The 24,018-nt window shown below is 59.6% G+C and overlaps 3 protein-coding genes across 5 annotated transcripts in view; all 3 read right to left on the bottom strand.

Annotated features, from left to right (window-relative positions):
* Positions 1-4,087, bottom strand: part of SPAG6 (sperm associated antigen 6) — a 32,815-nt gene extending 28,728 nt beyond the window's left edge. The window contains exons 1-2 of one of the 2 annotated variants that reach the window (XM_031614344.2): positions 3,974-4,087; positions 3,786-3,881 (exon numbers count right to left, since the gene is read on the bottom strand). In XM_031614344.2, coding sequence (XP_031470204.2) covers positions 3,786-3,881; positions 3,974-3,998 — 121 coding nt within the window. In that variant the 5' untranslated portion in view covers positions 3,999-4,087. The remainder of the gene's footprint in view (positions 1-3,785; positions 3,882-3,973) is intronic. The other variant, XM_090142935.1, reaches the window with a different exon arrangement.
* Positions 4,088-8,979: 4,892 nt separating this feature from the next.
* Positions 8,980-18,414, bottom strand: BMI1 (BMI1 proto-oncogene, polycomb ring finger). Of its 2 annotated transcripts, none has more exons than XM_031614380.2 (10): positions 18,179-18,414; positions 13,888-14,021; positions 13,540-13,636; positions 12,874-12,929; positions 12,716-12,766; positions 12,342-12,450; positions 12,208-12,253; positions 11,598-11,696; positions 11,225-11,305; positions 8,980-11,152 (listed from the first exon to the last, which is right to left on the bottom strand). In XM_031614380.2, exons 2-10 carry the CDS (start codon positions 13,997-13,999, stop codon positions 10,823-10,825), a joined length of 981 nt encoding a protein of 326 aa, XP_031470240.2. In that variant the 5' UTR covers positions 14,000-14,021; positions 18,179-18,414; the 3' UTR covers positions 8,980-10,822. The 2 variants fall into 2 exon arrangements, with proteins under 2 accessions (XP_031470240.2, XP_089999058.1); XM_090142932.1 differs by lacking the exon at positions 18,179-18,414 and adding an exon at positions 17,555-18,012.
* Positions 18,415-19,529: 1,115 nt separating this feature from the next.
* Positions 19,530-22,671, bottom strand: COMMD3 (COMM domain containing 3). Its single transcript, XM_090142933.1, has 8 exons — positions 22,505-22,671; positions 21,648-21,759; positions 21,475-21,538; positions 21,331-21,365; positions 20,993-21,053; positions 20,860-20,916; positions 20,711-20,770; positions 19,530-19,803 (listed from the first exon to the last, which is right to left on the bottom strand). The coding sequence occupies exons 1-8, from the start codon at positions 22,632-22,634 to the stop codon at positions 19,744-19,746; spliced, it is 579 nt and encodes a 192-aa protein (XP_089999059.1). The 5' UTR covers positions 22,635-22,671; the 3' UTR covers positions 19,530-19,743.
* Between the last annotated feature and the right edge of the window lie 1,347 nt (positions 22,672-24,018).

Raw genomic sequence — 24,018 nt, 5'->3', positions numbered from 1 at the left:
CAAAGAATGTCACACTTAGGAGCTGAATCACCCTTAACGTGCTCCTCAAGTGGAGCTGCTGTGCCAGGCCTGATGCACTTCCTTTCAGCAAGCAAGAGCTGGCTGCTGCCTATCTGGAAAGGAGGTAGGAAAAAAAGAAAAAGGCACACTTGGGGCAGCAGCAGGTTCCAAGTTTTTCGTTCCAAGTTTCCAGACAAACAGTTACTAGTCCAGAGATAGCAGACCTCATTAGAGTTGCTTTCTTGTTTTTGTTTGATTGGTTTTGAGGTTTTGTTTTGCTTTGTTTTTGGCATTTTGTTTTTTTTTTGGGGGGGGGGGGGGGGAAGGTGGAGGGAGGATGATACATCAGTCAGAATCCTCATACTCTCTTTCCGAATGAAACTTGAATAATCACAGGTGATAGAAAAGCAAAAAGACTCCACGTATTTGGATAGGGGAAATAAATCAGAACAGCCTTTTCTTACCAATGAGGATGCCTGTAACAACCCAAAGCTTTGGGAATGCAGCTTTTAAAACCCATAGTCAGTGGAATAGCTCTGGGACTGGGAGAGAAAACCTCCCACAGCACCATCCTTCAGCCACAAAAGAACAAGGCCATGGAGGAAGATAAACCCTGCCACAGCCCAAGGGTTTTCCACAGTGCCCTCCTTTACACTGACATTTTGGAAGTTGGTTCCCACAGCCCTGAAGGCTGGCCAGCAAGTAGGCATGGATGAGGAACAGAAAATTGGAAGAGATCTGCCCAAGGCATTAAAAATACAACCCTGGCAGAAGTGAGAGGGAAAGCTGGGTGTGCAGGATGCTAGAACCCAACATCCCAGGCTCCTCGGCCACACAGGTACAGGTTTCTTTTTCCACACCTCAGACTCAGCCTTCTCTATGACCCCCACAGCCCCTAGAAAGGCAAAGAGCTGACCTCATATCTTTAAAGTCAAAAACTGAACTGCTGAACTAAAACTGTTTCTTAATTACAACTTCAAAAAGCAAAGCATCGAAAGCAAGGATCCCATCATCATAAGCTCCAATGCAAAAATAAATAAATACTTAATTCAGACTGTGGGAGAATACAAAAATGAACATACATAAATAATACAAGTCTTAATCTGATGCATTTATTAATGGTGAAATGTAAACGTTCCCATTAAAATGATATTAATGGAACACTTTACAGTGTTGCGCCTCCCAAGGCAGATGAAGAAAACAGAATTAGGCCCTTGGGGACCGCCAGCCTTCAAAACATACTGGAACCAGTTCAGGTGTTCTTCTGACATTTCTAAAAGACCAAAAGCCACCTGAATCTCAGCACAAGAAAGAGGGCTCAAGTTCATCTGCCACTACAATTGAGAATGGTCAGCTTCTTGCAGAGGAGACGGAGCTCAGCGTGGCATTCCAGTACCAAACTTGATGAGCTGCAACTGTCAGAGGAATAGGTTTATTCCGAAAGAATTTGTTTAAATCTGTTCCTGCCAGAGTAGCTTCTCCCAACAGGATCCCTCCAGAAATGAGATCTGATAAAAGAATTGCCTGTTACTGTTCCAAACTTACATTTACCAAACTGAAAATGTTTAGGAGGTTTAGAAAATAATTCTTTTCCCAGCAACTGATCAATCAAACATTCAATGGACAAATCTTACAGTTAATATTCATAGCAGTCTTTAACCATAAGAAACAAACTGAACAAAATTAAAACAGTAAAAATTGAGAGTTGCTGAAAATGAACAGGACTAAGTCCTCCAAAAGGAATTGCTCTGATGGTTCCTCGCACAGCGAGGTCAAGAACAGCACTAACATGTTTCTATCTTGTGCAGTGCTAGCTTGATACCCAGAGATACCTCCACAAAGAATGAAACGGTCTCAAACTTTTATTTCTTTTTCACGAGATACTAAGTATTTATCAAAGAGACTGTTAAAAATTGAACCAGATGTTTATTCCTTGAGCACAGATCTTTCACAGTTGCCAGCGTGAGTTTTGGCTGTTCCAGAAACGTAAGCCAACAATACAAACATAGAGTACAGTATATTTTAAGGGCTCAATTTTGTTCCAGTTCAAGCTACTGTGAGCTGCTTTCTGCTTCTGCTGGGAAAAGCCTCAGCCCTGACAATTCCTGAGATCCAACAGGAGAATCCCTCCAAGTGCCCCAGGCTCCCACAGCCAATGGAAAATGACAGCAGGCAAAAACTTCCTGCATCCTCTTGAAACAGTGGGCTTCCCAAAGAATAATGAACTTCCTTTACTAGAATATTACATTGGCCCCCCAGCTCGTTTATATATGGATTTCCAGAGAGATACTTGTGTAGGCAGACACCTCTCTTTTTCAAGTTGCTGCCATGGAGCGATCTGCAGCACCTCACTGCTTGCGTTGGTTCTTTCTGACAGCACACAACCACTTGCCACTTTGAGCAAGGTTTTGAAGCCTGTTTCTAGCATATTCAGAAAAGGATAACAGTTATCACTTTAATTGTAACTTCAATTTTAAGTTTTAAAAGCATAGACTGGGGGGAGAGAGTAAAATGCTTGTGGGCCTCAGTTGCTCAAATAAGTAGTAATAGGAAAGACTGTATTTGCAGACATTTCCCTCTCTTCTAGCAACTAAAAATCGATTCCAACCCTATGGGAAAGCAGCTCAGTAGTGGAGAATTGCTTTCCATCCTCCTTGGCTCACAAAAGCACATTTGCACACCGTGACCCCAGAGCGGATCCTTGTGCAGCCAGCTCTCAGACCAAGGCACGGCACAGTCTGAGGCCTCTCAGTGATCATTTCCTCCTCACAACAACGAGGCAGTGCTAAGGAAAGCTCTCCACCGGACTACAAGTGACTATTTTAAGTTCACACAATACAATAGAAGTAAAATTAGCTTGGCACTTCAACTGCTTTCTTAAAATAGAAATTTTCTGCATTTTTTTAAACACTGTAAAAGCTGCATCCGAATGGGAGCTCTGCAAGCAGGCAGAAACCAGAACTATAAACGGGCACGGAGAGGCTTCTTGCGAGTAAGTCCTAAACTGCCCGCACGGCTGAGCTGTCCTTCGGTAGATGTGGGTAATTTGTGTAAGTTTGTATAAAGCAGTGGCACAAAAATACGAAAAAGATTTAAAAAGAAAAAAGAAAAACAGATGAAACAAATGAAAAAGCAAAGAAAGGAGCAGCGAGGTGGTGCAGCAGGCCCACGCAAATGGCTCCTTACCCAAGAGATCCTCAGCAAAACCATTTTCACAGAAAGCTGGATTCCCGGCAGCCAGAAGCTGGAAGTACTCACGGCATCGGTTTCCTTCGTGCGTCTGTTCCGCCCGCGCCTCGGACGAGGCCGACAGCCGTACGGGATGCGGGACGCAAGCCCTACAGACCGAGCCGGGACAAACCGAAGCGCTGCCGGTCTCCCAGCCCCGCTCGGTAAGCCAAGCGCAGCCCTTCCGACCCGCGCTCGGCTCACTCATCGCCGCCCGTTTCTTTCGTCCCGCTCGCTCAGGAAGCCGCGGGCGGCCCCGGCCGCTCGGCGCACAGCCGCCCTTCGGGCTCGGGCAGCACGGCGCCCAGCGGAGCCGCCCGCAGCGCCCGCACCGGGACGGCCGCGCCGCACCGCCGTGCCGGCATCCCCGACGCGGGGCCGCGGCCGAGCAGAAGAAGCGGATCGAGCGGAGAAAGTTTCCTTAGAGCGAGAAGGCGCGGCGAGACCGCGGCCGGACGGCGGAGCCCGAAATAAAACGCGCAGTACAGCCGCGGCCCCGGGAGGAGCACCGGAGCCGCTCCGGGGCCCCGCGGCCGCCCCAGCGCCCCGCGCCGTACCTGCGTCCCGCAGCGTCCCGATGTTCTGCGGCCTCGCCGACAGCTCGGCCACCGCCTGCACGAAGTGCGTCCGGGCGCGCCGGTACTGCTCCAACACTGCGGGCGGCAGCGCGGGGGCGCCGGGTGAGCGGCTGAGCGCCCGCCGTCCCGGCCCCGGTCCCGGCCCCGCCGCCCCGGCCCCGTCCTACCTTGCAGGACCCGCCGCTCGCTCATGGCGGAGACCGCGCGCCCGCGCTGTGTACCCGTCGCCCCGGCAACCGGCCGGGCGGAAGCGGCGCGGGGGGCGGGACCTAACCGCTGCGTGTGACGTCATCGCCCCGCCCGCCCCGCCCCCGCCCCGTCCCGTCCCGGCGCGGTGCGCGGAGCTGCGGGCGGAGTCCGTCGGGGCCGGGCCGGGGTCAGCCGCCGCCCTCGCTGCTGAGGGTGCCGTCACCCCGGGGGGGGGGAAGAGGAAGAGGGGAAAAGCGGGGCGGCCGCAGCACCCCGTGCTTCTCGCGGGGTCCTTTCAATTTTCTATCTTTCTTTTATTCCTTTTCTTTTCCCCTTTCTCTCCGCCAGTTCTCGCCGCCCCGGCCGAGCTGCGGATAGCGCCGCGCGGAGCTCCCGACACCGGCCCGAGCTCCCGAGGGCGGCCGCAGGGACACCGCGGGCCTCGCGCCGCTCCGCGGGGCTCGGAGTGGGCCGACCCCGAGGGGCCTCCCCGTGCGGTGGGCGGAGGGGAAAAGTTGTGCCGCGCGGCTCGAAGTTGGGAGGGAAAATTCACTGGAAAAGTTCGGAGAAGTGGAAGAAAGTGGCCGAAGTTTTAACCCCCCGGTCCCCGGGTGCGCTCAGCGGTGCGCGCACGGGATCCGTGCCGGGGCCGCCGAGGGCCCCGCGCTGCCCGCCGCCTTTAACGCCAACGTCGCTCCCCGGGAGCAAACAAACGGAGCGGGCGCGGGGAGATGAGGCGGGTGGGATGGGATCGCCGGGGCCGTTTGTCACAAAAATACTTGGGGAAATTATCGCCATGTGGACTCGGGAGGGGAACAGCTGCTAAGCACATTGCCGTGCGCTTATTTCTGTTCTTAAGTAAGTCGAATTAAAAAATAAATAAATAAACAAACGGTGATGAATGGCTCGCGGGGTTATTTTCCAAAAGCAGCTGCGCCGATCGCCGATCGATTCATTTCTCTGGTTCTCCGTGAACCCGACGCTCGGAGCAGCGCAGCCCCGCACCGCGCGGGGCCGTTGCGTGGCCGCAGCAGCGCACGGAGCGGACGGCACCGCGGGGGCAAACGCCGCGCGAACGCGGCTGCGGAAACGTCACCGGAGTTCTCGCAAAAGTACCGAGAACGGAAAATCACTGACGGCTGTGACGTCGCCGTGAGCGGGCGCGTCGGCTTCAGAAATAAACAGGGACCGGGAGAACGGCCACCAAATGTCCCGATCGGTACCGCGTGCTCGCTTTCTGGCGGCTGTGCCTTACCCTCGCCTTTGATTCCTCGGAAGAAGCGGCGGGAAGGCGCCGGGACGCAGTTTTTTTCCCCGGCCCTGTGGACGGTAAAGGTATTCGTGGGGCTCTGGAAGGCCGGGGCGCGGGGCGGTGGTACGGCCGGGGGTGTTCCGCGGCCGCCTCCTCTCAGCTGACGTCCCCGACAGCCCGTGCCCGGCGGCCGCTTCTATTACGGCTCCGGCAGAAAGAAGGCGACGTGTCCCGCCGCACCGCACGGCGGCTGTGGGATGTCCCCGCGGGATGTCCCCACGGGGTGTTCCCATGGAGTGTCCCCGTCGGCAGAGCGTTCCATCTCTTAGCGCAGATAGGTTCGCAAAAAAGAGATTTTAACGCGTGCCGGTGGGAGGACGACACCGGGAGCACAGCCCGGGATTTTCCCCAGCGGTTCGGGGCTCGGGTGCTTGGCTTGCTGAATGGGTGGTCACGAATGGTCGGACTGTAGGGGAATGAGACGCTCCATCGCTGAGCGAAGGGTGTGCAACCCGGGATAGGTCTTACACTGCAAGAGAAATATTTGAACCGTTGCAAGAAATGGTTTAATTTTCCAGCCCAGGTCGACTTTGTCATGACCAACCCGTCTCCAGGCGGGACTCCATCGGGGCTGTCCCGCAGCCCACTCCGCTACCGCGATTCCGCACGGCTCCCAGCGGCTGTCGGTGTCCCGCGGTGCCACCCCGCACTCCCGGCAGCGGGTTTCATTTGTGGGACCCTCCTATGGAACGAAGTAGTTCTATGGGGCGAAGGCATCGAAGTCGGGGCACTGGGGAGAGGACTTTTCTTTTTTTTCCACCGAAGAGGACATTAGCATTTGTCACTGCGGTTCCACCATCGCACGGCTCCTGCCGGTGGGGAGCGGCGCGTCGCCATCGCGGTGGGCAAAGGCAGAACAAAAACGATGAGAGAGAAATAGATGGGAAATGGGCAGAGTGTTTCGGGTTGCCTGCGAGATGGGGCCAGGAAATGCCAGCTGCTGGGGCTCAGCTGTTATGCCACCTGCGGATGGTTGCACCTCTTGTTTCCTGAGGAACCGACGGCTCCTGTGCAGTACCATCAAAATAAGAACAATAATAATGCAATATAAATATTTTTAGTCGGTCCAAAACCGAAAGCCGGAGCCGCGTTTGTTCGGGCAGCGGAAAGGAACGAGCTCTCCCTTCGTGTCCTCCGCTGGGGCTATGGGTGCGGACGGCTCGCTGCCTGCACCTCCCTACGGGGTCCCACGATCGCTTCGCCCACCCCAGCCCCGGGCTGCGGCCGCGGGCAGCTCGCAAACGAATGGGGGAAACGCAAAATCCGCGCGATGCCCAGCGCCCGCCCCGTCCGCCAGCCCCACCGTTGTCCTCGCGGCTGGAAGGTGGGGACCCTCCGGCGACGTGCCGGTGTGCGGGAGAAGGTGGAACGAGAGGCACCGGCAGCAGAACGAGCTGCAAATCGCTGTCGTGTGGTTGCCACTAGCAACAAACCAGCTGCACAGCCTGCGAGCCCCGAGCACCTAGCGCGGAGGTGGCGAGGGAAAGGCCGGCGCGGAGCCGTCGGGCTCTGCGGACGCCTCGGGAGGGGAAACGGGCGCCCCGCTGCCGGGTGCGCGGTGCTGCGCGGGTCCTGCGCGGGTCCCGTTCGAATCCGGCGGAGCGCGGGGGAAGTTCCGCAGGCGCGAGGCGGGAGAGCTGCGCAGGCGCAAAATGGCCTCTGCCCGGGCGGAGGCCGCGCTCCGCTCCGCTCCGCGGCGGCGGAGATGCGGCCGCCCCAGTACGGCCGGTTGCGGCCCCGCCGGCGAGAAGAGGAGCGGTGCGCCGCCGCCTCCCGCCCCGTCTGCGCGGCCCCAAGGGCGGCCTCCTTCTCTTTACGGCCCCGAGGCTGTGCCCGCTCCGTGCCGCCCCGCCGCTCCGGTTCGCCCTTCATTCTTCTTCTTGTTATTGTTGTTTATTATCTCCGCGGTTGTAAAACAAACGCGCCTCTGGAGAGATCGTGAAAAAGAAAGTTTGTAGTAAAATGAAGGAAATCCGTTTCAAGTACCCAGAGTAGAAGCAAGGACGTTAAAAATTAACAGCGGAAACAGGAAACACTTGGCTGGGTAAACATTGTCTCCGAATTTCACCCTCTGAACATCGGGAGGGTGCGAGGTGCCGCCGCCGCACCGGGCTGAGAGCGGTGCGGTTCATGGATGAGATGTGCGGGAGTTCCGCGGGCCTCGCGGACGGCCGGAGGAGGCGGGCAGAGCTCCGAGACCGCGGGACAGAGCGAGGCGGGGGCGAAGGACGCGCGGGGTGAGGGGTGGGAGGTGCGTCCCCGATCCTGGCCGGTCGCGCCTCGACCTGGAGCATCCGCAGCGAAACGAGCGGGGCATGACCGGGCTGCCCGGGGCGAGCGGCACGTCCTCGACGGCCGCGGGGAAAAAGGAAAAACAACGGGATTCCGCCTGGCAGGACGCCCGTCGCCCCCGCCTGAGCGTTTCAAAGCCCTCTCCATCACCAAAAAGCCGGGAAGGGCCTCTCGGAGGGAGCGGGGCCCCCCGCATCATCCCGCGCCCGCCACAGACGCGGCTCCGAGCCCGGTGGGACGCGGTGCTCCGACCGCAATGCGCGCCCCGGGGGTACCCGGGTCCTCACAGCCTTCCTCTGTCTTTCGGCAGCCTCCTGCCCGTTGCCCCGGAGCTTCTCCTGCCAGTGCCCCGCTCCGAGCCCGGCAGCAGCGCCATCCCCAGAGCCCGGTTGGGAGACGCGACCAGCCAGAATGGGCGGAAAGTTCGGACTGCCGAATACAGAAAGCCCAGCCCGCACCGCACCCGCCCCTGCTTTTATCCGGCCGGGGTTGCTGAACGCGCTCCTACAATCCCGCGAACTTCGGCTTTTCTTCCCCGATCCCAACAATTGCAACGTCGGGGGATGAGCCTCCTATCACGCACGGTTTGTTGGGAGCTCTTTTCCAGCAGCGGAAACCCGCAAGCGCTGCCGCAGACCCCCGCCCTCTGTCTTCGCTCAGAGGAACGCCGCGCAGCGCCCGGTTGAGCCCCGCGCCCCGCTCCCGGACCGAGCCCTGAGCGGGAGCCCGAGAGGCGGCGGCTGCGGGAGCGCGGCGGGAGGGAGTGCGGCGGCCGCTCCGCTTCTGGCAAAGGAGCGGAGAGAAAGCGGATTGCTGAACGGCCCTCGGAGGGAGGCATCTATCCCGCGTCACCGCCTCGTTCTGCAGAGAGACTTTACGACGAGAAGTTTGATTTAAACTCCGACAGCTGTTATTTTCAGCTCCTCCCGGTACAAACAGAACACCGTTCTGCGACCGTGCGTAACGCGCAGCGCTTTGCTTTAGGCTCGGGGCTGGGCTTGATGCGTATCGCTTCCGACAGGACGGAGCGGGTAACCGACAGCCGAGGGAACCGCGCCGAGACACGGCCGCGCGGAGCACCTTGCACAGAACGGCGACTCCGCGGCTTCTCGCCGCTCTCCCCCAGCCCGGCCCTGCCCCGCTCTCCACCCTCGCAGCAATGCCGCTCGACGCGCGGCTCCCGGCGGGGCCCGGCACACCGCCCGGCATTCCGCGGCCGTGCGCTGCGAGCGCCGCAACCGGCGCGGCACTGCCGGAGCCTTGCGGGGCTGCCACGGCACTGCCGCGCCGCTCCGCTCGTCGCCCGGCTTTCGCCCGCCCCGACAGACTGCAACGAGAGCACTACGTCTCTCCTTCGACGCCGCGTTACAGACAAAGTTCATTTGCTCTTTTTTCAATGAATTATCCCTTTTATTTGTTTATTTCTTTGATCAACTATAAATGAAAGTTATTCGTGTATATAAAACTGAAGTTTTTTTACCGTTGAAATCGAACTGTACATGTTTACTACAGGAAAAAATATCAACTCTTGTTTAACAAGACATTATACATCAATAAGCAAGAACCTTGTGGAGGGTTTGCAATCACCTGGTCTATAAAAACAAGCGGGACAAATAACAGCAATTTATATGCAAAAGTAATGATTTAATGACTATAAGCAAGACAAAGCAATAGAATTGTGCTTCTTTTGCAGACTGGAGACAATGAAATGTTTAACTACAATTTTCCCGTACAAACATGAAACAATATCCATATAGAATAAACACCCTCACAAATGTATAACTGGTGGGTGATGAACACACACGAAGTTCGACCAAAGCAAAGCACAAACTGAAAAGTGTTCCGGGCCGTTCTGTTTGGTGTCGGAAAAGTTCCTTCTGCTGAACAAACCAAACCGTCAGGAGCCCCCAGGAAACGCCCCCGCTGGCGGCCCTCCCCGAGGAGGCATTCACCGCAATTTATCGAAGGATTCAAGTACCTGTTAAGCTCTAATGAAGTTAGTACTGTACCATATACATATATATTAAAAGAAATTTAGATAAAATGCCTTCACCCAGCAAACTGCTGGCTCCTTAAAATTTATACCAAATAGTTTATGGCTTCTATAATGATTCCGTGTGCTTTTAAAAACACAGTCCCCACCGCACCAAGTAATAAAAAGGCAATCAAGCACGTCAATTACTTTCATCTCCCTTAACTTTTTTGTTGCTTTTTTGCTTTTTTTTTTTTTTTTGCTTTTTTTTTTTTTCCTTCACTTCATCACTTCAACAACATTTGGTAAAGTAAAATAGACCACTTGGGGGAACAACAACAACAACAAAAAAAAAAGACAAAGGCAGTCAAATGCTTTCGGGATTGGCAATCGCCTCCAGGTTATCAGAGTGGCTGTGCTTCCTCAGCGCTGCAGCTCTATGGCAGTGCGAGCAGAGCTCAACCAGGCGGCATCTGCAAGGGTCGAACCGGTTCTGAAATTTAACAACCATATCATGAGTGCATGAAACACAATATTTTCTTTATAGTATTTATAAATATATCATACAATACTGTTTCCTGTTATGTCATATACCAATATGGCATTGTACAATAAGCATAATGCCATCTGATTCTTACAAAAGCGAATCATTTAAACAAGTCAGTAAATAAAACGGTAATACCCGCTTTTAGGCATACAGATTGTAAAACTGAAGTTTACTTTTCGTTTGATCGGTTCTGTGCAGCAACAGAGAATTAAGGATGCAACATAAGAATCAAAATGGCTAATACGCAAAAATTGTTATTCACAGTGACATGGCTACATATATGCATTATTCTATGCATATCCTTTCTGTTTCGTCGAATTTCAAGATGAAAAAGCACTTGCTTTCTACAGGTTCACAAAACGGCATAATAACAATAACAATCGAAGAGAACGCGGTGGAGGAGTTAGTCTGGGTTAACCAGCTACGTCCCAGGGCTTCTACCAGCTCTGTCGGGCTGAGGGCCCCGCAGCACTCAGCACACCCAGGTGTCACTTCTGTTTGCTTCCCGGTCCTTTGGAAACCATTTACATTTCAATCTCGCGTCGCAATTAACGTCCACAGCGAATGTCACCTAGTTCGCCTTTTATAGCCAAGTTCAGTGTCACTACAAAAGAAAGCAGTTTGGACGAGAGTCACGTGTATTAGCATCTATAAAGCTGTAATGGCATGAGAGATCTATAGAGAGGAGGGTCAGGGCTGAGCCGTCAGCCAGACGAAGTGGCCGAGGAGCCATTTATGGAGGATTTCCGTGCTCTGTTGGTGAAGGAGGACTGGTGGTTGCTGCCGGGGCTGCTGCTGGTGCCGTTCATGGTGCTGGAGATGTGTGGGAACTGCGGGTGGGGGGACTGGACCGGCGTGCTGGGGCTGGGCAGGCAGGAGGAGGTGGAGGGCAGCCCCCCAGCCGGGCTGCTGGCCTTGTCGCTGCCGGAGTCGCTCTCCAGCTCGCCGCTGTTGCTGAGGCCTTCCCGCTGGTGGCCGATCTTCATCCGCTTGCAGGTGGGCCGCACGCGGTACTTGAGGGGCAGCGGGCCGTTCTGCAAGGCAAGAGACCCGTCAGAACCCCGGGTACCGCCCCGCCACGCCGCTGTGTGCCACCGAGCCATTACCCGTCTCCAGGTGTAGATGTAGGCAATGTCCATCAGCGTGTAGTAGTCCTTCAGGGGCTCCTCCTCGTACATCACGTCGATCTGCCGGGAGATGCAGCCTGGTGTCAGTGTGCAGCTCTGTGCTGAAGGCAGCCTCAGAGTGCTCCAAAGCACCGGGCCCAGCACAGAGGGAACTGGGAATTTTCACATATACTAAACAGATTAATTAATCCCCTCACACCTCGATATCTGCAGCGTGGCCAAACCCTCCATGAGGTATTTTAAATAACACCCTCGCTCCCACCAGCATGCTGCCAACTCCGCACGTACACAGACAGAAACCCAAAGCATGTAGGATGCCAGCAGCGTTAGCAGGGATGGAGCAGCGAGGTACCTGGAAAGTGTTGGGGATGTCCATCTTGCTCCGCAGGAACTTTCGTAGATGCATCACTGTCATTGCTGCCGGGCAGCGCAAGTATCTCTTGTCATTCACCTATCGGCACAACAAGGGACACAGGTCACCAAAGCTGCACTCTTAACATCATAGGTGATATTTAAAAAATGCACGTTGTTAAATTAAGAACCGCAATACAGCAATTTCTGCTCTTCTAAGGGACAACGGAACGACGTGGTAAATCACAGCTCCAGAAAAAAATAATTGAAAAGCAACTGATTTTACAAAAGAAGACTTACATCTCACACTACACCCCTTTCAATAATGCATATGCATTACAGGCTGACTAAAATAAATAAATAAATAATTTATTTATTACAGAATCACACACGCACAAAAAATCAGATTCAACTTTAAGAATGACACTGCCAGCATTTGCTACTTGCTGTTTCTAAGAGCTGGCAGCACGTGGGGCTGCAGGAAGCCCACAGCACTGGGAGATGCACTCCTTTTGTCCTGGACACAAACCAGCCTTTTCCCAGCTACCAACCCACGAGGAACTGCTCACGGCTGTGCCACATTTCCTCTGGGGTAAAGGAAAGTTATTTACCTCCTCCTTTGATTTTTCTTTCTCTTTATTTCCTTTTCGTTCCAGTCTGCGAGGAGAAATGAAACAATTACAACAAATAACAAAGAGCTGCTATCGGTCAGGTGAGCATAAAATACTGCCATTCTGGAACTTGCCTGTTCTGGTCAAAGAACTCAATGGATAAGCTTATTATCTCGTCGTCTGTTATAATTCTTTTGTCTTCGTCAGCCACTTCTCCCCTGTCTTCATTAGAGCCATTGGCAGCTGCGCAGAAATTTCCACAATAATTTACATTTTGAAATTCAAATCAGGAAGAAGGGCAATTCTCGGTGAGGAGGAAAAGAAAAAATCCCCACGGTGAGATTACGAATTAAATCTACCGAACCGCCAAAGCAGCAAACTTTTATCATGCTGAATTTACTTCTTAAAATTCCACCCCGACAACACAGCGCTTGTGAGTTAAAAAGGAAAGAGCAGAGCACCGGGGGCAACGCGCCATCGATTAGGGTCGGGAGCGAGAAGCTTTTACCATCAGCCGACGGATGAGCAGCATAGAAATCCCTTCTTCTTTTCATTTCATCTGGGGAAAAACACACGTGGGGCATCAGAACTTCCCTGCAGCTCCCGGCAGGGACGCGGGAGAGCAGTTCCGGGCTCGGGGTATTTCTTCTGCTTTTTGGTACTTACTTTTGAAAAGGCCCGGCACGAGCTTGTACACAATATCCTGGAGAGTTTTATCTGACCTGGAAAGAAGCATTGAGCACAACGCTGAGCGCACGAAGCGGCGTTTCGATGTGAGCGGCAGCTCCTGCCGCGTAACCTCTGCCAACAGCAGGCGGGACTCCCGGCCTCGCGGGAGGCCGCCCATAAAACGTAGCTTACAGGAGCTTAAAATCAAACTAACGCCGCTCTGAGCACCGCTGTAAAACCAAAGCCGGGTCTACCGCGGCACTGCCGCCGAAAAATCATTCTGCCTAAACCTACAATTCCTCCCCAGAAAACGAGGAGCGGCAGAAAGGAACGGCGCGGAGAAAACGCTTCTGGCAGCAGAAGCGTGCCGAAAGGGTTCGGCTTTCGGCTGCCGGAGTTCCGGTAAGTTTGGGGCGCCGAGGTTTGGCTGTGGGAAACGGCAAGCGGCTACGGCACCGTGCCCGCCGCAGCCTTCCTCCGCAACGCCCGACGCGACTCCGCTCGCACCCGGCGGAACCTTCAGCTTCCATCAATGACAAAACTCCAAAGAGAGCGCCCGGCCGCGAGGCAGCCCGTAAATTCACGGCTCCTTTCAGATTGAAATCGCGACGCGGAGATAAGATCGCCCAACGGCGCGGCCCCGCGCGGCGCGCCCGCCCCTACCTGATGTTGAGCAGCGGCCGGGTTTTGTGCACTTGGACGTCGCAGATCGGGCAGTACTTGCTCGTCTCCAAGTACCGCACGATGCACGTCTTGCAGACTGCAAGGCAAACACGGGAGCCTTTAGCGATGGTCGGAGGTGACACCGAGCATGCATAGACAGAGAGGTGCGATCTCCTAAACTATGCGCCCGGGAATCGGCCATTGTCAGCAGCGCGCCGCTTAAGCTAAACAAATACTCAAATCGGCCGCGATTAACATGAAAAGGCGACGCTTAGAGCACATATATTGCGCCTTTAACAAAGACCGTAGGGCCGTCGCCAGGACGAGCCGCGGTGCCGCGGTACTCACAGGAGTGCAGGCACTCGATGATGGTCGTCGCGTCGATGAAGTACCCGCCGCACAGCACGCACATGAGGTGCGGGTTCAGCTCGGTGATTTTGATCCTGGTCGTCCGGTGCATTTTGGCGCGGGGCGAGGCGGCTCTGCAACACACACGGCCGGGGCGGGCCGCTCAGCGCGGCCGCGTCCCAGGTGCGGGGCCCGGCGGAGGGCGGCGGCGGCGCGGGGCCGGGCCGTGCGGGGCGCAGCGCGGGGGGCGCGGGGCCGGCCGGGCGCAGCGCGTGGAGGCGCGGCCGCTCTCCGCCGGGCGCCGGGCTCGGGGCCGGGGCTGCCGGCGCGGCGCGGCGCGGAGCTCGGCGGGGCCGGCCGGGCACCGGGCTGCCGGCGAGCAGCACAAAGGGGAACCAGCGCCTCCCGGTGCGGCTGCCCTGGCATTTCCGGAGAGCGGGGAGGGGAGGCGGGGGGAGGGCGGGGGGGCGACACGCACCTCGCGGCGGGGCCGGGCACCGGGCGGCGGGGCCGGGCCGCGAGGGGGTCCGGGCGGCCGCGGCTGCCGCTCGGTGCCGATCCGGATCCGCTCCGCTCTCCGAGGGGGTTGCTATAGCAACTTACACTTACACTTGGCATCCTGCCACCGCTGGGAACACGCGAGAGCCGGGCGGGGGGGCGGCCGGGGGGGCGGGCCGGGCCGAGCCGAGCCGGGCCGGGGGGTGGGACGCGGGGCCCGGGGGCTGGCGGAGGGGGTGGAGGAGAAGAGCGGCCCGCGGGGGTCTGGGAGCCCGGCGGCGAGGGGAGGGGACGAGCGGGAGGGGAGGGGAAGGGAAGGGCGGGCAGGGGGAGGGCGGCGGGAGGGGGGCGGGAGCCGCCGGGGAAGAGGGGCGTTGGGGGGGGTTCGGCCTCGAGGGGCGCGGGCGCGGTGCGGGGCCGAGCCGGGCCGGGCCGAGGCGAGCGCGGGAGGCTCCTCCCGAGCCTCGGCCATTTCGGATCCTCGCGGGGGCCTCTCTCTCTCCACGTCGACTCGGGGCGAGGAGCTGCGCTGAGCCGCCGCTCGCCCCCGCCGCTCCCCGCCCGTTCCCGCGCCGGGCACCGCGCCCGCGGCCCCTCCGCTCCCTGCCTGCCTCCGCCACTCCTCTCCTCTGCCCGCCGCAGCGCTCTGTCTTTCTCTCCCCCCTCTTTTGAGGCTCATCTGAACGCCTCCCGCGGCCGAAGTGGACCGGGGCGAAGTTCCGCGGGAGCGGGTCGGAGGCTCGAAGCGCCGGGCGAGGGGATGGGGCAGAACACGCGTCCCGGTCCTTACAACCCTCCTTTTTTTGGGTTATGAAGAGGCGCACCGGGGGGGGGAGGGGGGGGGGAAACACAAAGCCCGAACCGACCTTAAACGGTACCTCCGTAACAACACGCGAGGGACCATGTGACCAGACCATTCCTAAAGCTAAATCAACACCTTGTCAACACGACGCGGCGACGGGAGCGAAAAACAAATGTCATCTTCACAGCCTGAAACCCATAAAGCCTATCGGGTGCAGCGGCACCGACGTTCCATGCAGACTTACTATTGAAAACGAGAGGGAACGCGAACCGGAGGGGAAAACGCTCCGCGGGAAAACGCTCCACCGGCCCCGGCAGCGGCACGGCAGATCGCCTTCTGCCCGCCGGACCCGAGCAATGCCGCCCGGCACCGGGTCCCTCCCGCCCCCGGCGCCGCCCCCTACTCGCAGTTCGCACCCGACGCCGCTCCCCGGGCCCCGCGCGGAGCCGCCGCCCCTCGAGGCGCTGCTCCGGCACCGCACAGAGCGAGAAGGGCACGCGCGGCGCTCCCGTGGGCTCCGCGGTTCGGCCACGCTGCCCCGGACCGGGCACGGCGCTGCCCGAGAACAGCGCACAGCGCCAACGAGCGACCTCGGCACGGAAACTTCTGCTGCTGCTGCTCCAGGAGGAGCTCCAAACGAGCTCCCCAGTACCAAACCGGAGCGAACAGGCACAGAGAAAAGCGAAGCGTGCAAACACCCCGGCTCCTTAGAGCTGCCCCTACATCGGGCAGCAAAACGGGAGCCCGCCCCGCTGTGTTCCACGTGAATGGCTCTTCCAGGGTCCCTGACTCTCCGCTCCGCACTCCCAAAGCGGCACCCAGAGCTGCTATGCCGGAGGCACACAGCGCCCTGCCGCGCTGCCCACCCGGTTCTGGCTCTGCCCGCTCAGTGCTCACCGTTCCCAACCGCCCGGAGTAACCTCAGCAGGAAGCTGAGCAAGGATTTCTGCCCATCCCTGGCGCTCTGGGACCAACTTTTCAATACACCGACGCATTTATTTCACTCCTTCATAAATGGAAGAGGATTGAATTAACCCTGAAATGTGTTTTGTCGACCACCCCCCAACGCGAGAGATTCACCGCCCGTGTCAGCACTGTATCACCCTTCAATCCCTGCCCGACAAAACAACCACCGGCATCGGTCCGTGCCCCGCGCACCGGCCCCACGCACACGCGCGCATGCAGCCTCAGCCTCAGCCCTGCATTTGGGCAGCAGCGAAACCCCTTTGGATTTTTCCATCCCATGCTGGTAGCGCTTGACGAGGTCACCCGGCAGCTCCGGGCCGGGACAACACGAGTGTATTTAACCCCGACACATAGAGCGGCCCGACCCAAACACAAGGAGATAACACCCGCCGGCAGCACACACTGCCCGCAACCGATTATTGAGAGGCCTTACACGGGTGATGTCAAAATGAAGAAAGCCAGAAGAGTACTCCCCTGCTCAAGATCAGCGGCATTATCACAAATCCATAAACGCAACCGACTCCCGAACTCTGCCCGACGGTCCCCGACGGAGCCCACGGACAGCCCCTGGCCGGGCCGCCCCGCTCTGCCCCCGCGGTGCTTCGGGGAGGGACGGGACAGGGCTTCCCGCGCGGGCTCCGAGTCCTCGCCCTGCAGCCAGGGAACAACCGGGATAGAGAGGAAAAGGACCTGTCCTTCAAGCAGCCGCAGTGGCCCCGCGTTAACTCCGCAGCGTGTCCCCTGGAACCGCCCCGAGGTGCTCGCTGTGCGCCGGGGACGGCCGGGGCAGCGCTCGGCACGGCGCGGGGCTGCAGCCCCCATCCCGGGGACGGCCCCCCGGGGCTGCTCGGAACGCACGGGGCTCGCAGCGGTGCTCCCAGCATTTCCCGGCCGGGAACGGGCACACGGCCGGCCGGGTCCCCGAGCCTCGTGGGGAGCGGAGCAGCGAGCAAAGTTTCTAAAAGCTGAAAAGCGCCTCTCCGACTTCCACAGAAACGCGCTTTTTTTTCCCCTTTATTTTTACCTGATTTTTCGCAAATACTGACAACGCCCCACGGCCCCTGCCCGCGCGTATTTTCCGCCAGGCCACGCACCCGCACACATCTCCACAGCCGTCCGCCCGCGGCCGTCGGGGGCCCCACGCGCGGCGCCGCACCCGGCGGGGCTGCACGCGTGGTCCCCTCCGGGGCCCGAGAGAAGGAAACCTCGATCGAGCGCGGCCCCGTCCGCGGCTCCGTCCCTCCGCTCCGGGGCTCCGCACCCCGCACACCGCTCCGAAGCCCACACTCAAAACCGCGAGCTCAACCCAAAACTACGAAAAAAAAAAAAGAAAAAAAGAAAAAAAGAAAAAGTTCGGTCCCGACACTGCCCCCCCCCCGCCGCCCCTCGCAGCGGGGTTACCCCAAACTTCGCCGTTTTCAGCACGGCCGGGAGAGAGGCGCCGGGAGCAGCCGGGGACCGCCATCTTACCGCCGCCCGCTCTGCCCCGCCGCTCGCCCAACTTAAGTTAATAACACTCGGTGCGGGGCGGCCCGCAGCCTAACAGCCCCCGCGCGGGGACCGCCGCCCCCCAACGGCCCCGTCCCTATAAAACGGCCGCGCTCGGGGGCCCCTTCGCCCCCCCCGGCCGCGTTGATCGCCGAGAGCCCCGCGCTCGCTCGACCCGGGCGGCTCCGCGCTTCGCGATCGTCCCCGTTCCGTCAAAATCTGCCTTTAAACAAAGGGCGCCGGGGCCGGGCCGGCAGCGGGGGACGCAAATACAAATATTCTCCTCGGGGGCCGTGCGCGCCCGAAGCCGCTCGGGGGCTCGGGGGGGAAGAAAGGAACTAAAATCGGGCGCCGTGGGCGCGTAACGAAAGCGGCCGCCCGGGCCGCCGCCGCCGCCGCCGCCGTGTGTGTGTGTGCGCGCGTGCGGCGGGCGCGGGGCTGTCAGCGCCGCTCCGTACCGCGCCGAGCGGGGACGCCCCGCGCCCGCCGCCCCCCGGCGCCCCCCGCCCGCCCGGGGCCACCCCGCCGCATACGTACCCGGAAAAGGGAGCCGGCGGGCGACGATCGGGGCGGCCGAAAAAGACAATGAAAGTTAAAAGTCGTTCAGCAGAAAATGAATGTGAGCCAAGCGGCCATCTTGAAATGAACTGCAGACGCTGTCAATCGCGAGGAGCGCACCAACGCCGCCGCCGCGGCGCTCCGCTCATGCCGCCCGCGGGACCGCCGTGTCCGCGCCGCTCCGCCGACCCTCGGCGCTCCCTCGGCGCCGCGCGGGGCCGCGCCGGGCTCAGCCGGCCGGGGGCCGCCCGCTCCGGCCCATTGTCTCGCCCGCTCCCCCCCGCTCCGCCGCCCGCTCGCCGTTTTTTTTTTTTTTTTATTATGATTATTTCATAGTTGGTGGCGGGGGGACGGGGGAGGGAGGGCGGAGGAGGGAAAAACGCGAGGCTGAAGGCACACACTGGAAACTGACACCGTCCCCAAAATGGCTCGGAGTTCGCCCGCCCCGCCAGCGTCACGTGGGGCTCCTCATTCCTTAAGGGTGGCCTGGGAATTAGCGGCGGTGCGGCCGGGGCCGGCCGCCTCCCCGTGACCCAATCCCGCACCCGGCCGCCTCCCCCCCGCCCCCAGCCCCCCTTCTCCTCCCCCGCTTCCCCCCGCCCCCCCCCGCCGCCCCCACCCCTCCCCCCGGCCCTGCACGCGCCCGCCCGCGCGCCGCCGATGCCTCCTTTTCGCCGCCGCCTCCCCGCCCCGGCCCGACCCCCGCCCGGCCCCGGCCCCGCTCCCCGCCCGCTCTCGCTCCGCGCCCGCCGCCCCCTCTGCCTCCTCCCCCCGCCCCTTCCTCACGGCCCCCTCCGCCCCCCTCCCCCGCGGCCACGCGCGCCCCCCCCCCCCCCCGCCCTCCTCGGGGCCCCCCACGCCGCACTTGTTGCGTGGCCCTCCCGCGCCCACGCGTGGGGCAGCGCCGCGCGGGGCCCCTCGGGGGCGGGGGGAGGCGGCAGAGCCCCGCAGCGCGGAGCGGGGCTGCGCCGGGGCCGGCCCGCTGCCCTCCGTCGGGGCCCCCTCCGCGCCTCCCTGCGGGGGCGGCCCGACCCGACCCGTCCCGCGGCGCCCGCGCTCCCCCCGGCGGCAGGTGCGGGTGGGGGGCACCGCCGGACGGGAGGGAGGGGGAGAGCCGCCGTCGGGCTCCGGGATCGGCCCAAGAGGAACGCGGAGCGCGGGGCGGCCGTCGGCGTGCGGTGTCCCGGGAGGAGGCAGGGCTCAGCCGCGGCCCGCGCCGGCACCGCGTCCTCGAGTGTGCGGAGCTGAGCCCAGGCGGTACGGGAAGGGAAAATCGACTTTAATGGAACCCAAAAGAAAATGCTCGGCGTAAAAGATGCTCTGCAGATACAACGGTTGAGGCAGTATTTAACTGAAGAGTTAATTTTCAAGAAAATATAACAGGAGCGAGGAATACTGACTGCATATTCCATGCCAACAGTTTGCTTAATTCACATCTAGAAATCACTACAGAAATGGTTTGGATCAAGAGACGTGCATAGAGATGTGCACAGAAGGGCGTTTGCCATTGGGAATGTTCTCACGCAGTGCCCGGCTGCCCTCGGTCACAGCTGTGTTGCTCTCTCCAGGCTCTTGGCAGCGTCCTTCAGCTTCCCGACCAAATCCTGGGAGAGGGAACACCTCAGAATGAATTTTGGAAAGCTCAGCACGTGGTGTCACAGTGCCCTCTGCGCATAGCAGGATGGGATATCCCAGAGCTCACCCTCGTCCATCGAACAATACAAGCAAATAATTACCTTTCTTACACTTTTTCTGCTGTAAAATAGGGTGGTATGCTGGAACTGGAGGACAATGCCTTGTAACATATATGACCTACTAACATACATTGCTGTCCTTAGCACATCAGTACAGCTGCAATGGCTGCCGCACACTGCTGCTCTGAGCACCATAAGCACTTCTTCCACCTTGAAAATACCCTGAGTACCATTCTGCACAGGGACTACCCCAAGTGCCAGCCCTGCCTGGGGCAGCCATCAATCCAAACGCAGGCACTGGCAAAGATGCCTCCCAGAGCCTCCATTTCACTCCCTTTTGCACAGATGCAACCACAGAGCAGAGCTCAGTGTTTGCTTCATCACACTGCTGGTGTGTCGCCTACACACTGACATTGGCTTCAGTTCATTCCCTACTTGGAAACATGACATGTCATTGAGCTGCTTCCTTCAGCAGCTTCCCTGAACCACTGGGATGAGGGTTTTGGGGAAGTGATGCATTCCCTCCCAAACACGAGTGTGACAGCACACCCGCTATCTATGCGTGTACAGAAAGCAGCACATACCACTGAAATCAGTCACTTCACAACTTCAATGAAGACCATGACCAGAAGTGTTGCACAGCAAATTCTCCCCTTCCCTCCTGCCTGTTGTTTTTGGTGAGGTTGGTTGGTTGTTTTTTTTTGTTTGTTTTAATAATTATATGTACCATTTAATCGTGACTGAAAAAAGTGTTAAGAGACATTGCCATCCAGAGTGGGAACCAAGCAGAGAAACGGGGGGGGGGGGGGGGAGGTACCTGCAACTGCTCCATGGTGCAGCTGAAGCTGAGGTCTGGCTGTGCTCCCGTGTCACTGTTCTGTAGGGAACAAAACCAAAGCAGGCTGCTTTACTGCAAAATGACATAAATGGCAATTCTTCCTTGGGAGAGGTGTGAGGAGCGCATACCTCGGTGCTGAGGGTCAGCAGGTAGGTGGGCTGGTAGGCTCGGTGCAGCTCGTGGGTCTGTGGTAGAACAGTGCTCAGCACAGCAGGGCCAGGGCAGCGGGGGGGTCCCAAAACCCTGTGCCCCCACCTTTACCTGGATGCGGTACGCCAGGCGCCAGGACACGTCCGTCACATGCGGGGGGGCCCGGCCTATGCTGGGAGAGAGACAGGGTGATGCGGGAAGGGCTGAGCCCACACTGCCTGCCTGCGGCACGCAACGCTGCTCCAATGGGTCACAGCGACTTAAAGGGCAATATGGAAAGGAGGGGGGCAAGTTTCTACAGCTGTTTTCTAAGGTTTGTTAGAAATGCAACAAAAAATGGTAATTAAAAAAAAGTTAAGCATTACTGTTGATGTGGATGAGGGGAAGTGTGCCTGGTGCTCCCCATGCAGTGCTGGAGCAGCCCTTCCTGCGGCCCTGTGCCCACCTACCTCCCCAGCAGCTCCTCCAGTGCTTCCCGGTTTTTCTGGAGAAAAGGAAAAAAAAGAAAGGCGAGAGCAAAATACATTTGCAAAATGTGAACTGACTGCTACAGAAGAAAGAAAACATCAACATGTCACAGCAGAGCGCCAGACCTGGTACTCTGTGCAGAACTGCTCGATCCGCTCCCTGTCCAGCTTGCACTCCTCCAGGCACGCGCTGCGGGAGGACACACGGCCATGGGCAGCCCCCAACACACACACACAGCCCCGCCAGCTCCGGCGCCGTGCGGCGGCGTCGCCGGGGCCGTGGCGGGCGGTACCAGTACCTGAGGGCCGCTCGGTCGGCTCTCTGCCTGCCCGCCTCCAGGATGCAGGCGGCGGCGGCGGCGTGGCACTGCTTCAGCACCGCGGGGTCAACGTCGCTCAGCTCGGGGTCGGCTGCGGGAGACGCGGGGCTGCCGACACCGCCGCTCGCCCGCGGGACGGCGCTTCTGCCCCGCGCCGCACGCTCCATTCCGCGACCCGGAGCCGCGTCCGGCCCGGCTCCACTCCTCTGATCGGGGTCGCGGGCGGCAGCGGCTGCCCCCAGCCCCGAGCCCGACTCGGGGAGAAACGCGGAGGGGCGCGGCACGGACGCGGCAAAAGCTTCAGCGGGCGGAGGCGCGGGGCGGCCGCGGGACGGGTCCGGCCGGTGGGGACGGCCCGGGACCGCCGGTGGCGCGGTACGCGCGTGCCCACGTGCACGCGCGAGCACCTATGTGCGCGCATAACTCCGTGTGCGCACCTACGTGCATGCACGAGCACCAACGTGCACGGGTACCCCTACGTGCACGCCCAGACCCATGTGCAAGCACACCTTCATGTGTGTGCACATACACCTGTATGCCTGCACGTTCCTCTGTATGCACGCACAAACATCTCTAAGCATGCACACCCCGATGTGGACGCACACACGCATGCACGTGGCTCTGTATACACGCACACCCCCACGTGCATGCAGACAGCCCCAGGTGCACATACGCCCACTCGCGTGCACGGGCACTCGCACGCACGGACAGCCCCACGCACGCACCGACGCCGGCACGCACGGACACCCCGACTGCACGCGCCCCATAGGCACGCACGCGCCCCTAACCCCGGCCCCGCCGCCCCACGCAGAGCCCCGCCGCACGCTCCCGCTCACCCACGCCGCCGTGGGGCTGCAGCACGCCTCGGAAGGCGGCGCGGAGCAGCGCGGCGTAGGCGCGGCGGGACAGGCGCCGGGGGTCGCCCAGCAGCCGGCAGCCGCCCTGCGCGTACGCCGACAGCTCCATTGCGGCGCCGTGACCTTCGACACGCGCCCACGTGACCGCCGCCGCTGAGGCGGAGCCGTCGCGGCTGCGCCACCGGCGGGAGGAGGCGCCGCCGGGCGGGGAGCGGAGCCCCAGCGCCGAGCGCCGAGCGTTCTGCTGGCGGCGCCTCCTCCCGCCCGGGGCGGCGGCGGGCGCGCGGGTCGGGCGGCGGGGCGGGCGGCGTGTCGCGGAGATCGGACGCGGCGAAGGGAAGGGAGACGCCGGCCGGCTGCGGGCAAACGCGGCCAAATACGTGCAGCGTAAATACGGCGTTCCCTTTGTGGTGTTGGAGCGCTCCCGTTCTGCACCTCAGCTTCCCCGCTCGGTGCGTGCGCGCTCGTTACAGCTCGGCGCCGAGGCGGGGGGCGGTCCCGTTTCGGACGCGGGGTTCTCCGTCAGTGGGTGAAAACGTGAATTTCCGAGCTCGGCTCTCAGCCGTGCTCGGGCGGAGGAGAAGAGGAAATCCCGGCGCCCGCAGGATCGGGCCCGCGGTTCCGAGGCGCGCCCCACGTGTGTCCGCGTTAGGCCTCGCGGCACCGCCAGGCGAACGGCTCCGCTCGGTGCGCGCTGCGCTGCCGCCGCGCCGCTCCGACGCTTCGGCGTAGCGATGGGTGCCGCTGCGTCCGCGGACGCAGCGCCGAGCCCGGCGGACGGCATTCCGGGGATTTGCGTTTTGCCAGGAACCGGGAAGGCGTGACGGCGGCAAGGTGGGCTCGGGAGCGGCCGTCCTCCGTCCCGTGGCACCGCTGTCACATAGAGACACAACACGTAAGAAAAGACATAAAATGGAGGAGAAGAAAAACCATAAAATGGAGGAGAGGACAAAGCTCAGAGCCGTGGATTTACGAAGGTGCAGAGACCGCGGCTGTGAAACAGGATCGTAATAAAAAAACGTCAGAAGTGTGCACGCGTGGCATGGCTGCACGCCACGGAAATCTCCTCCCTCATATCGACAGCGTGTGGAAATGTATAAATTAAAATCTAGCTTCAAAGACAAATTAATCTGTTAAGGATTCCTCACAGCGCTGCACAGTCCGCATCGGTCCTTTCAATAATTTTCATCAGCAGATCTGTGCTTTCACTTCCCCTGCCCCACCTCCCAGCAAGATTTCTTCTCCCCTTTCCCCCCTCCAAAAGGAACACGACGCATTCACTCTGTCAGGCTGAGCAGATTTCACCACTCGTGTGCAGTGCTTGCACCTTCTAAACTCTGCTCATTATCATTTCTAAGAGGAAGGGAGTGTATATCAAATAAAGAAACTACAAAGGAAATTCATTAATACTTGAATATTAATTAATCAGTGAAACAAACCACCCCGCTCCATGCAGGCTGCTGTTTCTCCAGCTTGTTCTTCATTGCTCAGAA

The sequence above is a fragment of the Phasianus colchicus genome, chromosome 6 (assembly GCF_987193195.1).
Source record: "Phasianus colchicus chromosome 6, bPhaCol1.hap1.1, whole genome shotgun sequence".
Taxonomy (NCBI): Eukaryota; Metazoa; Chordata; class Aves; order Galliformes; family Phasianidae; genus Phasianus; species Phasianus colchicus.
This window is presented reverse-complemented; position numbering and strand designations above follow the sequence as displayed.

What these genes read in the sequence shown, in the direction of transcription:
- BMI1 (XM_031614380.2), bottom strand. Translation starts at nt 13,999, where the DNA reads ATGCACCGGACGACCAGGATCAAAATCACCGAGCTGAACCCGCACCTC. An exon ending in TGCTCATCCGTCGGCTGATG is followed by an intron (nt 12,451 to 12,715) that starts GTAAAAGCTTCT and finishes ATTTCTGCGCAG; the next exon opens with CTGCCAATGGCTCTAATGAA. An exon ending in ACATCTACACCTGGAGACGG is followed by an intron (nt 11,153 to 11,224) that starts GTAATGGCTCGG and finishes CTTGCCTTGCAG; the next exon opens with AACGGCCCGCTGCCCCTCAA.
- COMMD3 (XM_090142933.1), bottom strand. Translation starts at nt 22,634, where the DNA reads ATGGAGCTGTCGGCGTACGCGCAGGGCGGCTGCCGGCTGCTGGGCGAC. An exon ending in GCCTGGCGTACCGCATCCAG is followed by an intron (nt 20,917 to 20,992) that starts GTAAAGGTGGGG and finishes GTTCTACCACAG; the next exon opens with ACCCACGAGCTGCACCGAGC. An exon ending in GCACCATGGAGCAGTTGCAG is followed by an intron (nt 19,804 to 20,710) that starts GTACCTCCCCCC and finishes TCCCTCTCCCAG; the next exon opens with GATTTGGTCGGGAAGCTGAA.